Here is a 17,961-nt window from a genome sequence, read left to right on the forward strand (position 1 = left end):
TTTTATTATAAAACCAATATAAAAGTGAGTCTCATATTCCACTAACTTTTCCAACCAACTTTTTTTTAACATTTCTTAAAACTCATGCCCACAATAAGAGTGACAATTATTGTGGGACGGGAGAGTAATTGATATAAACGAGAAGCTTGGACGACGGATCTATTACATGAAATTTCTAAAGGCCCATTTGCAATGGCCCACAAAGCCCATATCCACAAGTAATGGGCTGAAAAAGGACCCACTACATGAAATTTAAAATAATTACCGTTGCAAAATATAATTAAATATATAAACATAAAATAAAACTCAGTTTCTAATTTCCTCTCTTCATCTCCCACGCTCGCCTCAGATTTCCAGATTTCAAATTCCAAAGCTTCAGTTTCTGATCTCTTCCAAAATTTTCAACCAAGAAAACAAAAATTCATAAAAAATAGACATAAAAAATAAACAACATATTCAACCTCGAAGAAAAATCCGTTCAAAATGGGCAATAAATCCGCTGTCAAGAAACGGAAAGTTAAGAAGGCTCCGAAGACTCCGAAGATGGCCGTGAAACGAAAATTGATTGAAATCAGCGATTCTTCCCCTTCTCCCTTTCAAAAGGGGACGCCTCTGAGATCGATATTTTGCCTGAAGAACAAAGAAGAAATCAAGAAATTCGAGGAGCAGGAGGAGTGCTTCATCCTCGAATTCGATCCCTACAATAATTTGGATGCGTTAGAGTTTCCCAGCACTATTGGTAATGATGATAATGCTGAGGAGGAGTTGAGCTTTGTTACTGAGAAGGGCCAGGTGAGTTTCTATTTTCTATTGTTTTTTTTTTAGTTTTTTTTGTTGATTGGAATTTGGAGTATTTGCATTCTAGGTGTTTGATGCTAGGTTTGTGTGGGTTTATGATGTTTTTGTTTTAAAAGATTTGAATTTTATGATTGTTTTCCCATTATATACGTGAGGTTCATTTAATGTATTTTGATTGCCAATGTGAAGGGACTTGTGAATAGCTTCATGGTTTATATATTGAGAATCACTTAGTTTGTTTTAGGTGGAGAATTGCTTCCTCTTTTTACATTTTGTTAAAGTTTATAGACCTTCTCTATAAGCTTTGATCAAATTTCTTGAAATTTGTTTGGCAATTGAAAAAGATTTTTGAATCTGTGCAATTATGAGGCGCCACAACTACTGATTGAGGTCTAAGTTTCGCGCTAGAGGGAAGTTAACGAAGCGTATAGTTATGCGGAAAACATCAAATAACTTGAAGAATTATTTGCAATCGTTCTTGTGTTTGGAAGTAGCCTATTGTTAGCTAGTAGAACTCACTTAGTTTTGTTTAGGTGGATAATTACTTCCTCTTTTAACATTTTGTTGAGTTTCTAGCCCTTTTCTTTATGCTTTGATCAAACTTATTGAAATTTGTTTGGCAATTGAAAAAGATCAAAAACATATTTTTGAAGTTGTGCAATTATGAGGCGCCACAACTACTGATTGAGGTCTAAGTTTCGCGCTAGAGGGAAGTTAACGAAGCGTATAGTTATGCGGAAAACATCAAATAACTTGAAGAATTATTTGCAATCGTTCTTGTGTTTGGAAGTAGCCTATTGTTAGCTAGTAGAACTCACTTAGTTTTGTTTAGGTGGATAATTACTTCCTCTTTTAACATTTTGTTGAGTTTCTAGCCCTTTTCTTTATGCTTTGATCAAACTTATTGAAATTTGTTTGGCAATTGAAAAAGATCAAAAACATATTTTTGAAGTTGTGCAATTATGAGGCGCCACAACTACTGATTGAGGTCTAAGTTTCGCGCTAGAGGGAAGTTAACGAAGCGTATAGTTATGCGGAAAACATCAAATAACTTGAAGAATTATTTGCAATCGTTCTTGTGTTTGGAAGTAGCCTATTGTTAGCTAGTAGAACTCACTTAGTTTTGTTTAGGTGGATAATTACTTCCTCTTTTAACATTTTGTTGAGTTTCTAGCCCTCTTCTTTATGCTTTGATCAAACTTATTGAAATTTGTTTGGCAATTGAAAAAGATCAAAAACATATTTTTGAAGTTGTGCAATTATGAGGCGCCACAACTACTGATTGAGGTCTAAGTTTCGCGCTAGAGGGAAGTTAACGAAGCGTATAGTTATGCGGAAAACATCAAATAACTTGAAGAATTATTTGCAATCGTTCTTGTGTTTGGAAGTAGCCTATTGTTAGCTAGTAGAACTCACTTAGTTTTGTTTAGGTGGATAATTACTTCCTCTTTTAACATTTTGTTGAGTTTCTAGCCCTTTTCTTTATGCTTTGATCAAACTTATTGAAATTTGTTTTGGCAATTGGAAAATATCAAGTGCATATTTTTTAAATCGTGCAAATCTGAGGCGTCACAACTTCACCGGGCCTAAGTTTCGCACTAGAGATAAGGTAGGTAACTATGTGGGAAACATCTAAGAAGCTGGAGAATCACTTCGATCGGGTTCTTACATAAAAATTTGTAATATGATCAATCATTCTTCTGTTTTGAATTTTACTGTGTTGGTGATATATGTCTTTCGTTTGGAAGTCGCCTACGTGTTCAGTTTCGTACAAACTTGTAGTTTATACGATTCAATCGTTCTTCCATTGTGTTTTAGTTTTAGATTAGAGATATTTAAAAGATTGAATCATTCTTGGATGAATTCAAGCAGGTTGCCTGCAGAGACTATCCACATCCGAGGAACACCTGTGCGCGATTTCCCTTTAAAAAGACGCCACATGACAAGCACTGCAAACTGGTAATAGTTGCCTTGTGTTTTCAGCCGCGTTTGTTGCTCCATTTCTAAATCTAAATCAAAACTTACTTCTTCTTCTTCTTCTTGTTGTTTTTATTTTGTACTAATTTGCAGTGCTACTGTTATGTGTGTGATGTATCTGCTCCGTGTACGAGGTGGACTGGAGCAGCCGGCCATTGTCATGCGTTGAAGGATGAAGTTTGGGACCACGAGAAGTGGTTAAGGAGACTAAACAAGAATGTATAGCTAGCTAGCATAGAGATGGTTGGGTTTTGTTTTTGTTGCTGTTTAGTTCGATGCTAAACTTTACTAGATGAAATGGGAGTCATTCGGAAGGCGATTTTGTTACTCTAACCATTCGGACGCGGTTAAAGCCGAAAACAAATCAACTAACGAATTATAAGAAACACTTAATCTGTCATGTACAAACCAACTAATGAGCTCAAGCAAAATGAGACAAATTTAGCAGAAAAATTACTTCTCTATGCGCAAAGAACATACTATTCATACATTGTTCACGACTTTCCAAAATTGCACAAGGAAAGTTGTTTATGATGAGAAAGACTTGATTCAAGACTCAAGAGACTAGATATAATGCAAAAGATCTTGATTGATGGCTGAGACTTAATATTTTAATCAGTTAATAATTATTAAAATTTTCACCTTAGTTGGTCATCGCAATTTAAACGGTCGATTATTATCGGTGGGACCGTTAAACAATAATCGAGACCAAATCGAATCATCGGTTATTTATTTATCGATTAACTGATAACGGACTCGTTTTCATAAAAAGGAAAAAAAGCTACTTCATCGAAAAAGATAATTAAAGAATAATTGAAGGTTAGCCCAAATTGTTGGGCCGAAGCCCAAAAAGGAACCCTAGACATGGAAAAGCCCATTCGTTTACGGTTTATCTATTCGACGTAAAGCAACTGAATCACTCATTTCACTCTTATCACCATTCTCTCTCTCACACACAGCTCCGACGCCATGCCTGGACCCGTCGTCGAAGAGATTGAAGCCGAGAAGAAGCTTCTGGTATGCTCTATCTCTAAACTTTCGTTACTCAATTGTTGGTAGATTTATTTATTTCACTGAAAACAATAATCCTTTCATTGTTTGGTGAAGGATGAGCCATTGGTGGAGGACGTGAAGGAAGATGAGGATCATGATGATGATGATTTGGATGATTCCGACGATGAGGAGGATGACAAGGACGACGGAACGCTAGGTATCTCTCTTTCTCTATATTTATCTGTGCGTGTGTGCGTTTTTTTTTCAGCATTGTGTTTATTGTTTGTTTTTGTTATGTGAGCGTGTTGATTAACGAATATTATCGGTGTATTTGTTAATTTTTTCGAGATATGTAGGAGCTCCGATTCTGTTGATGAGATTTGTGGATTTGTTTTACTATTTCTAGGGCTAAATTTTTTGTTCCGGTGATGGAAATTGTCGTTCATTTAATCAGAACAATGTTCTGTTTCTGGATACATTCTTCTGATAAGTAGAAGGTGTAATGTGTGAGATCATTGCGATTTAGCAACATATTGCGATTTAATGAGAACATTATTTCCGTTAATTTATGAATTGTGACATTTATAAATGTGATTTAGGAACATATTGCGATTGATCTTATTTTCTATTCTGATTTGTATGTTCCTTAGGAAATCTCTTCATTCAGATTACGTGTCGTGTGAAATGGTTTTAATCACCTTGTAGCAATTGTTAGGGCACATTCGTAAGGTTACTAGATATCTGCTTCCATTGTTCTTGAGCTTGAAACCTAGTTTTGAATATCTAGCTATGATAATGAGTATTTGTGGTTATACTGTTTTAGCTGGAAACCAAGTTATTGATGTCCTTGCCTATTCATTCTTAACTAATACTTGAATGAGTTTTCTTTGATTATTCGTTGATGTTATACTAGTGTTTTATTGAGTTTGTTACAATATCCCTTTTCATTTGAAAACTTATTAGGTAGCTTGTGTAAATAATTGTGTTGTTCTATGGTAAACTTGGAGCAGCTGGAACAGAAGGATCCAAGCAAAGCAGAAGTGAGAAAAAGAGCCGTAAGGCCATGCTGAAGCTCGGCATGAAGCCTGTTCTTGGTGTCAACAGAGTCACAATTAAGAGAACCAAAAACGTAATTCTTCATCCATATTCTTTGTTACTCTCTATACGCTTTATAAGTGCTCGTCTAATCAGTTCTGCATATATGCAGATATTGTTTTTCATCTCGAAACCTGATGTCTTCAAGAGCCCTAATTCTGAGACCTACGTCATCTTCGGAGAGGCCAAGATCGAGGACTTGAGCTCTCAGCTCCAGACCCAGGCTGCTGAACAGTTCAGGGCGCCGGACATTCGCTCTGTGATGGGCAAGTCAGAACTGGCTGCTGCACCTGAATCTGCACCTGAAGAAGATGAAGAGGTCAATGAGACGGGTGTCGAGCCTCGTGACATCGATCTGGTCATGACCCAAGCCGGGGTGTCGAGGACCAAGGCTGTCAATGCCCTCAAAACTCACAATGGAGACATTGTGAGTGCTATCATGGAGCTCACAACCTAGACATTATTATCTTAGTCTCTTCTATTTTTGCATCTTGTTATATTTTTTGGAATCAATGTTACAATCTTAGTTTTATTATCGTCTTGATTCCCTGACAATATATGGTTTAAGTAACGAAAATTTGCCCCTCTTTTTTCCAAATTTTTAATTTATGTAAATGATATTGGTGTTCTAATGATTGATCACTCTACAATCCTTGCGAATTTCACCAGCATTGCCAGTTAAAACTCCAATCTTTCCCATATTCACCATTGCTGAAGCAAATTTGCTTTTCCAAATGAATGGGTTTTGAGCATTTTGGAACACTTGAGCTCTTGTCTGTTGGTCCGTCAGCAGCGTTTGATCGGACGTGAACAGCCCTCTATTTGTCGCCACGGCTCTGTAGTATGCCACGTCAGCTGTGGCGGGGGTGGCCTCCATCGGCACCACCAGGCTCGCGTCTCCCCCCTGTGGGCACTGCTGCCTGAGCTGGCTTGCATACAGGGGGTCCAGAGTCGGGTCTATGCTCAAGTTCGCGTTGAAGTTGTAGAGCCGGTTGCTGAAAGACGTGCAGTGGGACCGGCCCAGCGTGTGCGCCCCTGCACGGGTTAGTAAACTCTCATCTCATGTTTCGTTTTCACATATACATTTATGGGCCTCAATAATACAAACATGCTTTAAAAAAGCTACACTTGTGATGAGAAATTTTACCAGAAAGAGTGACCATTTCCTCTTGTGTTAACCCCTTATTTGCAAATGCTGTAGTGAGTTGATCCACATTGAGTGTTGGTGGTGGTAGGTTTGCATTTGCCTCGTCCGATAAAGAAACTCTACCGTCTTGCCTCCCTGCAGGGACGTCGTACCCCAGCCCTCCGGCCTGACAACACAGACCGATGATTCGGGAAATCAAAGTATGATACACGTGCGGAGTTTCTTACCATCTCAATGCTGTCCCGAGCTGCAAATGCGAGTATATCAGCACAAGAGACTACCCCCGGGCACATGGCCTCGAGCCTAGCCTTGATGCTGTCAACGACCTCAAATCCCCGGAGGCTTGGATTATTCGCGGGCGAATCCTTCTCTGCCTTGGGTGAACCGACGGAGTCTAGCAGCACAGATCCATCACACCCCTGCACACAACAATGCTTGATGAAGTAAGGCTTTTCTTGGACTGAAAACCAATTTATTTTTAAAAAAGGTTACTGTATTTTTTTTTATGTAAACAGAAAAATTTTCTTACCCTTACAAAACAATCATGAAAATGCAACCTAACAAGGCCTGCAGCAACTCCATTGTCCTTGATGAACGCAGCTCGGACTCCTTGCTTCACGACGAACTCAGCAAAGCCACACGAGCGCTGATAGAACCCGACTTGAAGCTGAGCTGTCGCTGCCTCGACAATGCAGAGGCACAGGACTGCTGTGGTGAGAGTTTGGAGGAGCTTACAACTCATTGTGCCTTGCTTTAGTTGATGTGTTCTTACATTGCAATAGATGATTATATATAGACAAAAATTCGGTGCATTTATCTTATTTTTCTATAATAGATGAAAAAGAAGTAAATATAGGCTTATTTTGCTGTTCATGTTGTGTGATTTTTTTAGGCGTTGTGACATTGATTTTATGTAAGTGATCAAATCGAATCCATTTATGTTTGACTTAGGTGCATGAGAATCCAAAGTTAGTGGTTGGGTTAGATAAATTTGTGACAATAATTTCGGAAAATGATGATTTTATATGCTGTTGTGGGAGTCAAGTGGGACTAATCTATGATTTCATTCCTCAAAATAGGGTCATGAAAAAGGCTAAACTAATAATGGTATTGTTATTTTTTTTCGTTTTTGATAATTTGTTGGAAAAATAATGAATTTTGGTGAAATTCTAATTCGTCCCATAATTTAAAATATCATTTGTGAACAAAAATTAAGAATTTTAATATATTTAAATTTTTTCCTTTAGTCTAATTTAAGTCATATTGAATCTAAAGTGATATTCGAAAAATTCTATAAGGATAATTTATCATTTTTCTCCACATACTTAGCAAATAACTCAACTATGTCATCGATTTGAAACATGCATCGTGAAATCCGCAATAAAGTATATTACAAATAAGTATATATAATGATGATTTATTAAGTTGCGGGACGAACCAAAATTCATGATTTTTTTACAATTTACAATTTTAATTACTTTTAACAGCTAATCTAGTGCAAGGTTTTGACATTTATAACATAGACAAAGAGTGATTTGAGGGGACCACAATATAAATGAATAAAAAAAACTGCTATTTCTTGCTCCTTGCAACAAGATCCATAAAGATTTCTTTTACATCATATGTCACTTTCTTTGTATAATGTATATCACTAAATGTGGAATTATTCATAAAATCAAGAATTCAATATCCCAAACATACAGAGACCAAATAAAACATTATATTCAAAGTCTAATTTGATCATCACAAATGTTTTTCTCAATTTACAAAATGCTGTGACAATCTCAAGAGGGACAAGTTTAGTACTCCATATATGTATGTATACATCAGTTAGCAGCAAATTCACTAGTTTTTCAATGAAAAATCATCTTTCAGCACATGCTCCCACTCCGACGAAGACAAACTATCGCGCCACCCCGGCTTGTTCTTGCAGATCGTCTCCAGATGACTCGCTGCAATTTTCGTGACAGAGCCAGCAGCGTGCTGAAAATACGAGCCGAACTTGCCACTGCCAGCATCTCCCGAGTGACCTCTGACAAGCGGCCAGAAATGTTTCTCGTCAGGGATCGTCCGTGGTGGGTTTTCCTTGTCCACACCTACTAGTTTTGAGCTCTCCTCTCGCGATTTCAAGATGTTGAATCTGGCCGTGATGGAATCTGCATGCTTGCAGTCGACTATCTCGGGCCGTTGCTGCTCCTCTCGAGATTCCAAGATATTGAGCCTGGCTAGAACTGAAGACTCGACACAATTAAGATGTCCACTCGCGCCAGAAGCAGATGCCTCCAGTGACACGGGTTTAGGCAATGTGTTGACGCAAGGCTCGGGAGTCAGCACAGACATGATTACAGAATTAGGCGAAATGCAAAGCTCGGATACCATCTCTGCAACATCCTCGTCCTCTGATAACATTTATAGCAGTTATTAGGATTGTAGCAGATGAAAAGGCTCGTTCTAACGCGGTGTAAATCTAACCTTTCGGAACCTTAAGCTTGATGCCTGCCATCTGAGCCTTCATTCTCTCGAAACGAGCTTTATAACTGACGGAGCACAATTTAGCCTCCGCCTCTAGCCACAGATTCTTGAACAGAAGTGCCTGTGAGTGCATGTCCTCGTCTATCTCGAAATTCTGCTCAAGGACCTTCTTTATAGCCTGAAACAGCTTCTGAACTCTTGATCGTTTATCACAATACTCGAAAACAAAGGAATTGTTAAAAACATGGCACGCACCTTTGCCATATCATCGTCTCCGTTAATGTGAAAATCATCCCTCAAGGGCGAAACTATTGGTGTTATCTTGTCTTTCTTACCAGGATCCGTGCAAGGATTCGAAGCTTCACATTTCGTACTGGGATGGGCGCAAGAATTTAAAACTTCACCTTTCATACGAAGGCCTCTTGTAATAATATCCTGACAGACAAAAAGGAAAATACAGAGTTACATTTGATAAAAAAAATACGAAAAAATAGTTCATTTTTGCACGATTAGGCTTACTGCACAACATGTCTCCCGGAGGGAAGTTTCTCCGGAAAGATCTTTCAGCTCTGGTTTATTAGTTTCTACGACCTGTACGACGTTTTTACTCAAACAAGTACTAAGGTTGCTTATTGTGTGTTCAAGAATCTTCGCGTTTTCTTCCCCTAAAGGGCAAACGTCCCTTGAAATGTGAGACTGAAGCAATTCTGAGAGGCTATGCATCGACTTAACAATTGATGGCACGTCCAGTCTCGGATCTGGTACCGTACTATGATCAATTGGATCTTCTTGAGAAGCAGGCGAGGCGAGAACCTTCTCTGCTGCAAGGACTGCTACGGAGGCATCCTCAGAGACGCCATTTACCGCCATCCCAACACATCCTTCACTGTATAAATACTTAGTCTCAGAGACTTGGAAATCAAAAACACTCGTTAAGTCGTTCAGACGATAGCAATCCTTCGTAATACCACCACTAAACTCGGCTCCATTGCTCCTCATCGCATGAGGGGTCCAAACTGTGTCTGATATACAATCCAATAAAGTCTGCTCTGAATTAGAGCAGATTGCCTCAAGAGTCTTCTCGAAACCAAGCTTCATGTCGTTTCTTCCACATTCATTTTCATTTCCCGTGTTGCAGTCAACTTTCTCGGAGAAAACTCGGTTAGAATCCATTGACTGGAGCCTCGGATGCTCGCCATGACCAAATCCATATTGTTCAACCAAATTTACCTTGACACGATCACAGTTTCCGGATTCAATATCAAACACTGAAAACGGAGAAGACGGTGCTCCTTTCCAACAGGGTGAATCTACCGCAGTGCTGTGATGGTCCATAAAATCCGAAGACTCCTCAGTCGAATCAACCGCTTGAATGTCATCACCAGTCTTCGAAAAACCACTCGAGACATTCACGTGGGCTAGTTGAGATCCTAAAATAACCTCGGAATCAATAGTATCCTTGGTATTCAGAGGCCTTGAAAGTTCTGTCACAGAAGCTGAGGAAGCATTCCCTTGCTTGAAGAACTTGGAAGGACTCGTCTCTGGCTTCGAGGGATTGGAATGATCAGAATTCACAATGTGGACCCCAGCAGCATTATCGCTACCATCAGATTTACGAGAAGCATTACCTTGTCCCAAATCCAACCTGGAAGCTGGCGGTGGTCTAATGACCACTGTGGGCGACGATCTCCCAACTGAAACGCGACCATGATAGGGCGCATCGACAGGCCTGATGCATTTTTCATACTGGCTGGACGGGTTTTTATAGTCTGGAAAGTTCTTCTCCGTTGCACAGGACGCTAGAGGAGGATAAGGTTCAGGGTAGGGAGGACCCGACGTGACGAGTGTTTTACATGAATCGTAATGAAAGAAGCCGAATTGCTGCTCAAGGCGTGACTTGTCTTCCATGTATCCAGTGCTCGATGAGCCAGTATAGACTTCGCGGTCAGGCACCTGTCGGAGATTTTTATATAAAACGCTAGAATCTTCCTTGAATTGGTTCCGGTTTTCACTGCCACACCCACCTGAATTACAGAAAATTAAATTAAGATGCAATATGATAATCCGTATAGCAAACTACTTCACAAGAATAAATCCATAAAAGATAAATAACAATGAAATGAGACCAAATAAAAACCTCAAAACTAAATGGAATACCGGTTTAAAATGTCAGTTTTAGTTTCAACTCATCCTAACATACTAGTACTTACTGGAGTATAAATTTATTACTATCTTACAGTGATTCACATCATCTTTCGGAATCACACTTAACCACAGCGCAAACAAACTAATGCAAATCAAGGTTTAAAGAAAAAAATGTCTGAGAAAAAGACAAACTATGCTATCACTTTTAGCTTGTAAACTCTGAATTAAACATGCTATCTTAGTATCGTTTATCAATAACAGTGTCGACTTTTGCAAGAAATGGAAAATGCAATGTTTCAAGGAACAATCACTGGACTACGAGCTTGTAAACTCTGAATTTAAACAAGCTATCTTTTCTCAATATCACAGTCTATCCAAATGTCGAGTTGTTCAACAGATTAGGTTCCTATGAAGTTGCTAAATGTCATCTAATGGAATGTTGACTGAAACAGATAAACCTTCCCGATTTCAAGCATAGGATGTTTTCAGAAGAGACTCTAAATGATCTACCGGTAAAAGTTGAAACTTTTTTAGCAACATCTACCACATTTTACATCGTAAAAGATAGTAATAGAAAGGCATACCATGGTACAATTGATTTTCATAACCATGCAAGCCACCAACGAATAGCTTCTCCGGCAAGAATTTCCCATCAACTTCTGATCTTTTAGCCCGTTTCCCATCATCGAAACCTAAACCGCCTACCCAACGAGGCCCATACTCCAAGTCAAACAAGCTCCGAGCATAATCATGCTGAGGTGCCACACTATGCCCCACATTGTAACGAGACCCCTCGTCCCCACCCAAAACCCTATCCTCCCCAGTCAAGGACGCGACATACGGGGAGTAATACGGCTTCACATCACCACCATAACCAGAATTATGAATAGACACAGAGGCAGAAAACCGATAATCATCACTAATCATCTCATTAGAATCAATTGCAGATAATTGGGGAAAGGGCTCAACACCATAATCGGAGTAATGCAGCAAAGGGTTTGAACTGGGATTAGGGTTTAATCGATCAACAGTAAAAGGAGGTGCAGAAGCAGATAGATTTGATGTGGATGAATTCCCCCTAACCCCATAGCCCATGGAGCTCAAACCCATCATTACTGCTCAAAATCAATGCACTGATCGATCAAATCCCACCAAAAAATTCGCAACTTGAGTCACGAACAAATCAATGATCGCAACAGACATAACGAATCAAGCGGTGAAAGCATCAATCAGCACAGGATTACGCGATTCTTGCAAAACCTAGTTACATGATTAGTGAGAAATTAGATACATTAACACAAAGAAAAGGAGGGAAAGCATACCAGAAAGGAAGGAAAAGGTCGGCGACGTTTCTCCCTTTTGAGTTTTGACTCTGAAAACTCGACCTTTTATGCAAAAGCTTCCTAATTTTCGTTGAAATTGCACTCTTATTTTGAGCACCTTTTTGTTTTTTATATTCAAATATTTGGATTTTTTTATGAGCTAAAATCCAAAAAGACTATTTGGTGTTGTAGAATTTGGGGGAAGTTATATTGTAGGCTGATTTATATGTTAATGTGATAAACAATTTATAATCATGCTCTTCAAAAAAATTTGAATATTAAGATTTGTAGCATATGTTAAAAACTAAAAAAAAAACTGCAAAATAGAGTTATGTGCACAATTGTATGAACAAGAATACATTCAATATTCATGAAAAATATTGAATACAACTCTTCACCAATTTGTAATTCACTTCATGCTTAAATATTAGTAGTAGCTTGTTCGCGACTATTGCGATACGAAGACATAACACAAAATTCGCAAATGAATAAAAAAAATAGGCAAAGTTTGAAAATGGAAAGAGTATGTTTGAAGTGATGAAAAAACGTCGTCCCGCACTACTTGCACTTATTTCCTTTTTGGGCGTCCCAAGTTATTTGCACTCTTTCCATTTTTAGTAACAATTTATACCTACAACCGTAATTGTTGACTTTGTCTATCACTCATTCTTTAATCTTCGTGTCCAAGAGGAAATGTGCAAGTAGTGCGGGACGGAGTGAAAAGGGAATTTACATATAAAAAAAGATATCCGTCATGGAGGAAATAGGAAAGGAAAACATAAAATCGACGAAGGAGAAAAAAAAAGAAAAATATCAATTTTTAACTACACGAACTAATCATTCCTATTAAATTATATTTTTTTAAATATATTCATTATCCATGTTTTAATTGTACTTTATCATTTACTAAAGTTTGACACACATATATATATATATATAATACACGTAGAATTATATTTTATAATATATTTTTAATTATATATACTTGTACATTATTTCAGTCTGATCAATGGTTAAACTGGCCCAGCTGATTAAATTATGAATTGATAGTTTATTACTTTAGTTTGCCAATTTGCTTACTAAACCAATATTTGAAATATTGATGAATAGGAGTATATAATAGTAGAAAATTAGAAATTCAGATACTATGAGTTTCCACCAAAATCAAAAAAGAATTGAGACATGGTGTGGGACATTACAATGATAATAAAAATGGGCCAATATATTTGATTCAAATTTAGAACCCCACATAGTATGATGAGACATTTTTTTAACGTGGAGATCAAATCGCCATATCATAATTTGGCACATGTGCGGGTCCATTCGATACACAGAATTGGAATTATACTTCTACGGATTGAATTCGTAATTGAATTCTAAATTTTTTGTTCGGTAAAAATGATATACGAAATTGGGATGAAGTGTGTGCAGTGTGTAATGTGTAGTGTGTGCAATATCCAATTTTATAATTTCGTAATTATTTGAAATTCTAATTATCAAATTTTTATATGAAATTTCAATTGTGAAATTGGAGGAATTGAAATTGTAATTCAATTCTAAATCTAAATATTTTACAGTACCAGTTTAATTTCTGCAAACTCAATAGTCAATTCCATACCAAACATACCCGCAACAAATTTCACAATTCCTCGAGTGTAAAATATGTAGAAAATCTTTATCGGTAGCTTCTGATATTCCGATTTAATTATGGCCCATCAATCGTTTATATGATTCATATATTTCCTTACTAAAAATTGAGTATTATTTTGGTATGTCATTTATGTTGGATAACATTTGAGCATGGTGTGTTGGTATGTAATAGATTAATTTATTTTCAAAATTCAAAAAGTTCAATTTTGTGCATATTTATTAAGACTTAATGTAATAAAATCAACTAAATTATTCTATTAGTGCACCATTGAATAACTATAAGTTGAGTTTTATTAATTGACACGCAACAGATATTTCGCATTTTTTCATTATTTTATTAATTTTGATTTTAATATTGGTGCTATTTGTAAACACATTAGTTGACTTTGTCTAAAATAATCATGGCTGTAATCAATAAAATATTTTAACATCTATATATCTTTTCATTGTTTAATCAGCACTAATTGATTTTAATCGAGTTTAAAATTGTTATTCTTGTCATCTTGAGAGCATCCGCAGCGATGCTCGTGCAGACAGATGTCGTCCGTGCCGCTGGCACTTGAATGGAATAGAATGATGGGTGACAGTGGGAGATAACCACCTCCCCGGCACTTGAATGTTTAGATATGGAATGATAAATTAGGAATAATGAAAGAACTTAGTCTGCAGTCGAACTTTTAGCTCGCAAAAGAATTTAGTAAGCTCGGGACTTTTAAGAAAAATCCATGTATGTTACTGTGATGGCTTGACAACTATATAATGTATGTTTTGCTTTTCGGCACGTGTCCACTGAGTACTCATGTACTCAGCCATGCATGTATTTATAAATGTGCAGGTTGAACGTCAAGAGGATGGAGTGATGATCAGAGTTGATGTTATTAAATAATTAAGTTGATCTTCCAACGATTCGTGTCTTCATACACGAAGTCGTTTAGTAAGGACTTATTTCGTTGTGCTTTTGTGAAGTGAGAATTATAGAATCTCACCACCAAAACTCTGATTTATTGATGAGATGTTTATCCTATTTCCAAGACCATGTAATGGAATACTTGGCTTCTATTTTATGATATCAATCGACTTGGCATTGTGCAAATTTCTCAAGTTCTACCCCTTTTCTTTCCCCACTTCTTTAATCCTTCTCATTAGTCGTGGTTTACCCGCTTTCGCTATCCTTAGCAAAATGCGGTCGTGGCAATTTTAGTTGAGCATAAATTATCTTTGTTTTATGATAAATTAGATGAGAGATAAGCCATAAATTATCTTTGTTTTATGATAAATTAGATGAGAGATAAGCCATAAATTATCTTTGTTTTATGATAAATTAGATGAGAGATAAGCCATATGGTGTCCATCTTCCACGAGAATAGTCAAAATTAGCTTTTTTAACTTTTCGTATTATACTATTCAATTTTCGTGTCACACATTAATAATAAATCAAATATTACCAGTATAATTTAAGGTTTAGGTAAAGAAAAAGTCAAAACAGAAGTGCAAATACTTGAAAACACTTTTTGGAATTGCATATTCACATTCATTGTCAAATCAAAATAGTTGAAAATTTAAAAAGTTATGGATTATGAATCTACACTTTCATATACCATAGTTCCATCTCATTTTAAACCACAATTCAATTCTTTTGAGTATAATTTTTCACTTTATATTTAATCATTTTTTTATTTCAAATTATGGATCCATACGAGTATACGACCAACTCCTAACGATTTAATTGAAGAAATTATCTACACTTTATAAGTCTCCTCGATGAATAATTAACATTTGCTATCATGCATGTGATTTTTTAATTTCGATTTTGTAGTCATCTTAATTTAAAAACTTTTGTATTTTTCTTTTCAATTATGTTTTTTATTTCACTTATCCGCATATGAATATAATTAAGATTTAAATAAGAAAAAATAAAATAAAGGACTAAACTTATAAATAGGTGGCACAACTCAAAATTTTCTCTAACGAGCAGAGAATTAAATATAAAAATAATATTCATGAATCTCCCACTATTTTTTTTCCCTAAAACGAGTTTGATCGATTAAAAACTTTTTTTAGAGCTCTCCAATTGATCGATGGACTCTTCATCATTGACAGACTCAAGTTAAATAGATTGTGATTGTGATTGTGAAGTATATTGTATGTGGAGAATGAGTATATTTTAAAAAATATTAAATAGATTTTTTTAATAAGAGTAAAAATAAATGTATTAGGAGTATTATCTTTTCGGACAAATGGAGCAAAAAAGTCACCGACATTTTTTAGAAACATAATCTTCGATTCCTGGTTTTTAATTTTATTTCCAAGAGCCCAAATTTAACTTGAACTGGGCCATTGATAAATAATGTAAGCATCAAGATTGATGCTAACTCAATATAATTCATGAAATGCAACTCCAAGTCTTTCACAAAACCTCATCACCATAAACAAATAATTAATTACCTTTGAAAATTTTGATAAATCATAGTAAGAAAAAATAATTAATTACCTTTGAGATTAGCCAAAGCATTCTTGATTTTCCTCTCACATCCAAAAGAATACAAAGGCACCATCATTTCTACATATTGTGCCTCAACATTCTTTTGTGCTACAACTATTTGAAGCTCTTCACTCATTCTCAACACTTACCTTGTTTTCTCTCTCTCAATTTTATGAGTGAATTCTTGCATCTCTCTCTATAGCTATATATATAGATAAAGGTATGCATGTATTTAGATGATAAGTTTAATCTAATTATCCATTGAAATGTAGCTGACATATATAGGCATGCAGATTCCTATCAAAAGATGGATTAATTAGGACTACTTTTTATTTGTTCCCATCTCTAAAGATGCTTTAGCATTGTCACAATGTTTCTTGAAAAAAATATTTTGTTAACTTTTTTGATAAAGGGATCCAAGCCCCTTGGCCTAGCGGTAAAGGGCGCTGGATACCGCGTCCATCCTGGAGGTCACGAGTTCGACCCCTGGGAGGCGCATCTTGGGGATTAATTTCCTTTGGGGGTGATGGGTTCACTGGCCTAGACCCAGGAGCTGGGAGAGGTAGTCTGTACCCATGTTTGGGGGAGGTAGCCTGGACCCGTGCTTGGGTGAGGTAGGTGAACTCGTTTGTTCCCACCCAGACAACGAAGCGCAGCTCGGTGGTAAGACGCTTCACCTCCGACCGTTAGGCCGGGGGTCCGAGTCACTTCGGGGGTAGATGGGGAACCATCGTTAATCCTCCTTTTATTAAAAAAAAACCTTTTTTTGATAAAGGGAAGGAGAAAACTGTTTACTTTTTCCATAGGTTGTTATAGGAGTATTAAATACTCCATAAGATTAACTCTAAATCACATTTACAATCACATACATTTATGCTTATTATTTGCATAGAGGGTTAATGACAACACCTAAATAACAAATAACTCAATTTCAGGTAATAAAAATAGGATTTTCAGATATTTTAATTTATGTTTTCATTTTGAAGATAAACTTTGTTTTCACTTTAAACCCCAATGTAGTTGGGCAAAATTTATTTTTGGTCGATTTCGTTTGGATTGATAAATCATAAAAAGTGCGTGGTTAAGAGTGAGTCACACAAGTTTAAAGACGAGTCATAAATTAGAGTTTAATTAATCGAAAAGTTAGGATTAATAGACTTTTAGTGCATGTGGGGTGTTTTTCTAAGCAAAGAAGTTGTATGGCAAATTTGGTATCACTAAGTAGTGGAGGATGTGTAGTTTCCCTTTAAATTGCATGTTGTCTAAATTTGTGTAATCATGATCTCTATTTTAATATTCATGTGTTGATTATATTAATGATAACTACATTTCCCTATTGTTAGTGCAAATAGAAAGCAGTAGTTAGTAACAAATTATTAAAATTTAGTTATTATGTATTTAGAATAATATATGTATAATGAGAACCTCTAGTATTTAGAATACATGTATAACGTTTAGTTCGTATTAACATTATTTATATTGCTTTATATTTAATTTAATTCTATCATGTCAAATTATTATTAATGTCATTAATTTTAGAAATTACGTAAAAATCAAAACTCGAATAGTATTTTTATTCATTTATTCGAAGTTACAGAGAAAATAGACAAATTGATCATTAATTATATGTAATTTGTAAAATTAGCGACGCCAACAATAATTTTTGAGATATTATATTCAAAAAATATTGTAATTCCATCTAATTTTTACCCAACTCACACAATAATGTTTTACAAAAAAAAATATAATTCAATCTTATTTTTTTTTTAAATTGCACATAAACCTCTAATAGTTAGTACTAAAATTCACTACTTACATAAAATAAAAAAGATAAAATCTTGAAAGCATTTTTTCGTTAAATATCTAGTCTATTATTTTAT

At 36.0% G+C, this 17,961-nt stretch overlaps 4 protein-coding genes across 6 annotated transcripts; 2 read left to right on the top strand and 2 right to left on the bottom strand.

The window, feature by feature from the left end:
- Positions 1–337: 337 nt before the first annotated feature.
- On the top strand, positions 338–3,187 carry LOC121756026. The gene is made up of 3 exons (XM_042151482.1): positions 338–792; positions 2,671–2,757; positions 2,869–3,187. Exons 1-3 carry the CDS (start codon positions 484–486, stop codon positions 2,998–3,000), a joined length of 528 nt encoding a protein of 175 aa, XP_042007416.1. The 5' UTR covers positions 338–483; the 3' UTR covers positions 3,001–3,187.
- A 505-nt stretch (positions 3,188–3,692) lies between these two features.
- LOC121756018 (nascent polypeptide-associated complex subunit alpha-like protein 2) lies at positions 3,693–5,440 on the top strand. Its single transcript, XM_042151472.1, has 4 exons — positions 3,693–3,792; positions 3,883–3,985; positions 4,779–4,897; positions 4,976–5,440. The coding sequence occupies exons 1-4, from the start codon at positions 3,745–3,747 to the stop codon at positions 5,318–5,320; spliced, it is 615 nt and encodes a 204-aa protein (XP_042007406.1). The 5' UTR covers positions 3,693–3,744; the 3' UTR covers positions 5,321–5,440.
- On the bottom strand, positions 5,363–6,785 carry LOC121756009 (peroxidase 5-like). Its single transcript, XM_042151464.1, has 4 exons — positions 6,540–6,785; positions 6,238–6,429; positions 6,011–6,176; positions 5,363–5,898 (listed from the first exon to the last, which is right to left on the bottom strand). Exons 1-4 carry the CDS (start codon positions 6,750–6,752, stop codon positions 5,492–5,494), a joined length of 978 nt encoding a protein of 325 aa, XP_042007398.1. The 5' UTR covers positions 6,753–6,785; the 3' UTR covers positions 5,363–5,491.
- A 923-nt stretch (positions 6,786–7,708) lies between these two features.
- LOC121756031 lies at positions 7,709–12,059 on the bottom strand. Of its 3 annotated transcripts, XM_042151494.1 has the most exons (6): positions 11,950–12,057; positions 11,212–11,887; positions 9,002–10,506; positions 8,738–8,917; positions 8,483–8,672; positions 7,709–8,409 (listed from the first exon to the last, which is right to left on the bottom strand). In XM_042151494.1, exons 2-6 carry the CDS (start codon positions 11,738–11,740, stop codon positions 7,856–7,858), a joined length of 2,958 nt encoding a protein of 985 aa, XP_042007428.1. In that variant the 5' UTR covers positions 11,741–11,887; positions 11,950–12,057; the 3' UTR covers positions 7,709–7,855. The 3 variants fall into 3 exon arrangements, with proteins under 3 accessions (XP_042007428.1, XP_042007422.1, XP_042007436.1); XM_042151488.1 differs by having other exon boundaries at positions 11,212–12,059; XM_042151502.1 differs by having other exon boundaries at positions 8,483–8,660; positions 11,212–12,055.
- Between the last annotated feature and the right edge of the window lie 5,902 nt (positions 12,060–17,961).

The sequence above is a fragment of the Salvia splendens genome, chromosome 1 (genome assembly GCF_004379255.2).
Source record: "Salvia splendens isolate huo1 chromosome 1, SspV2, whole genome shotgun sequence".
NCBI lineage: Eukaryota > Viridiplantae > Streptophyta > Magnoliopsida > Lamiales > Lamiaceae > Salvia > Salvia splendens.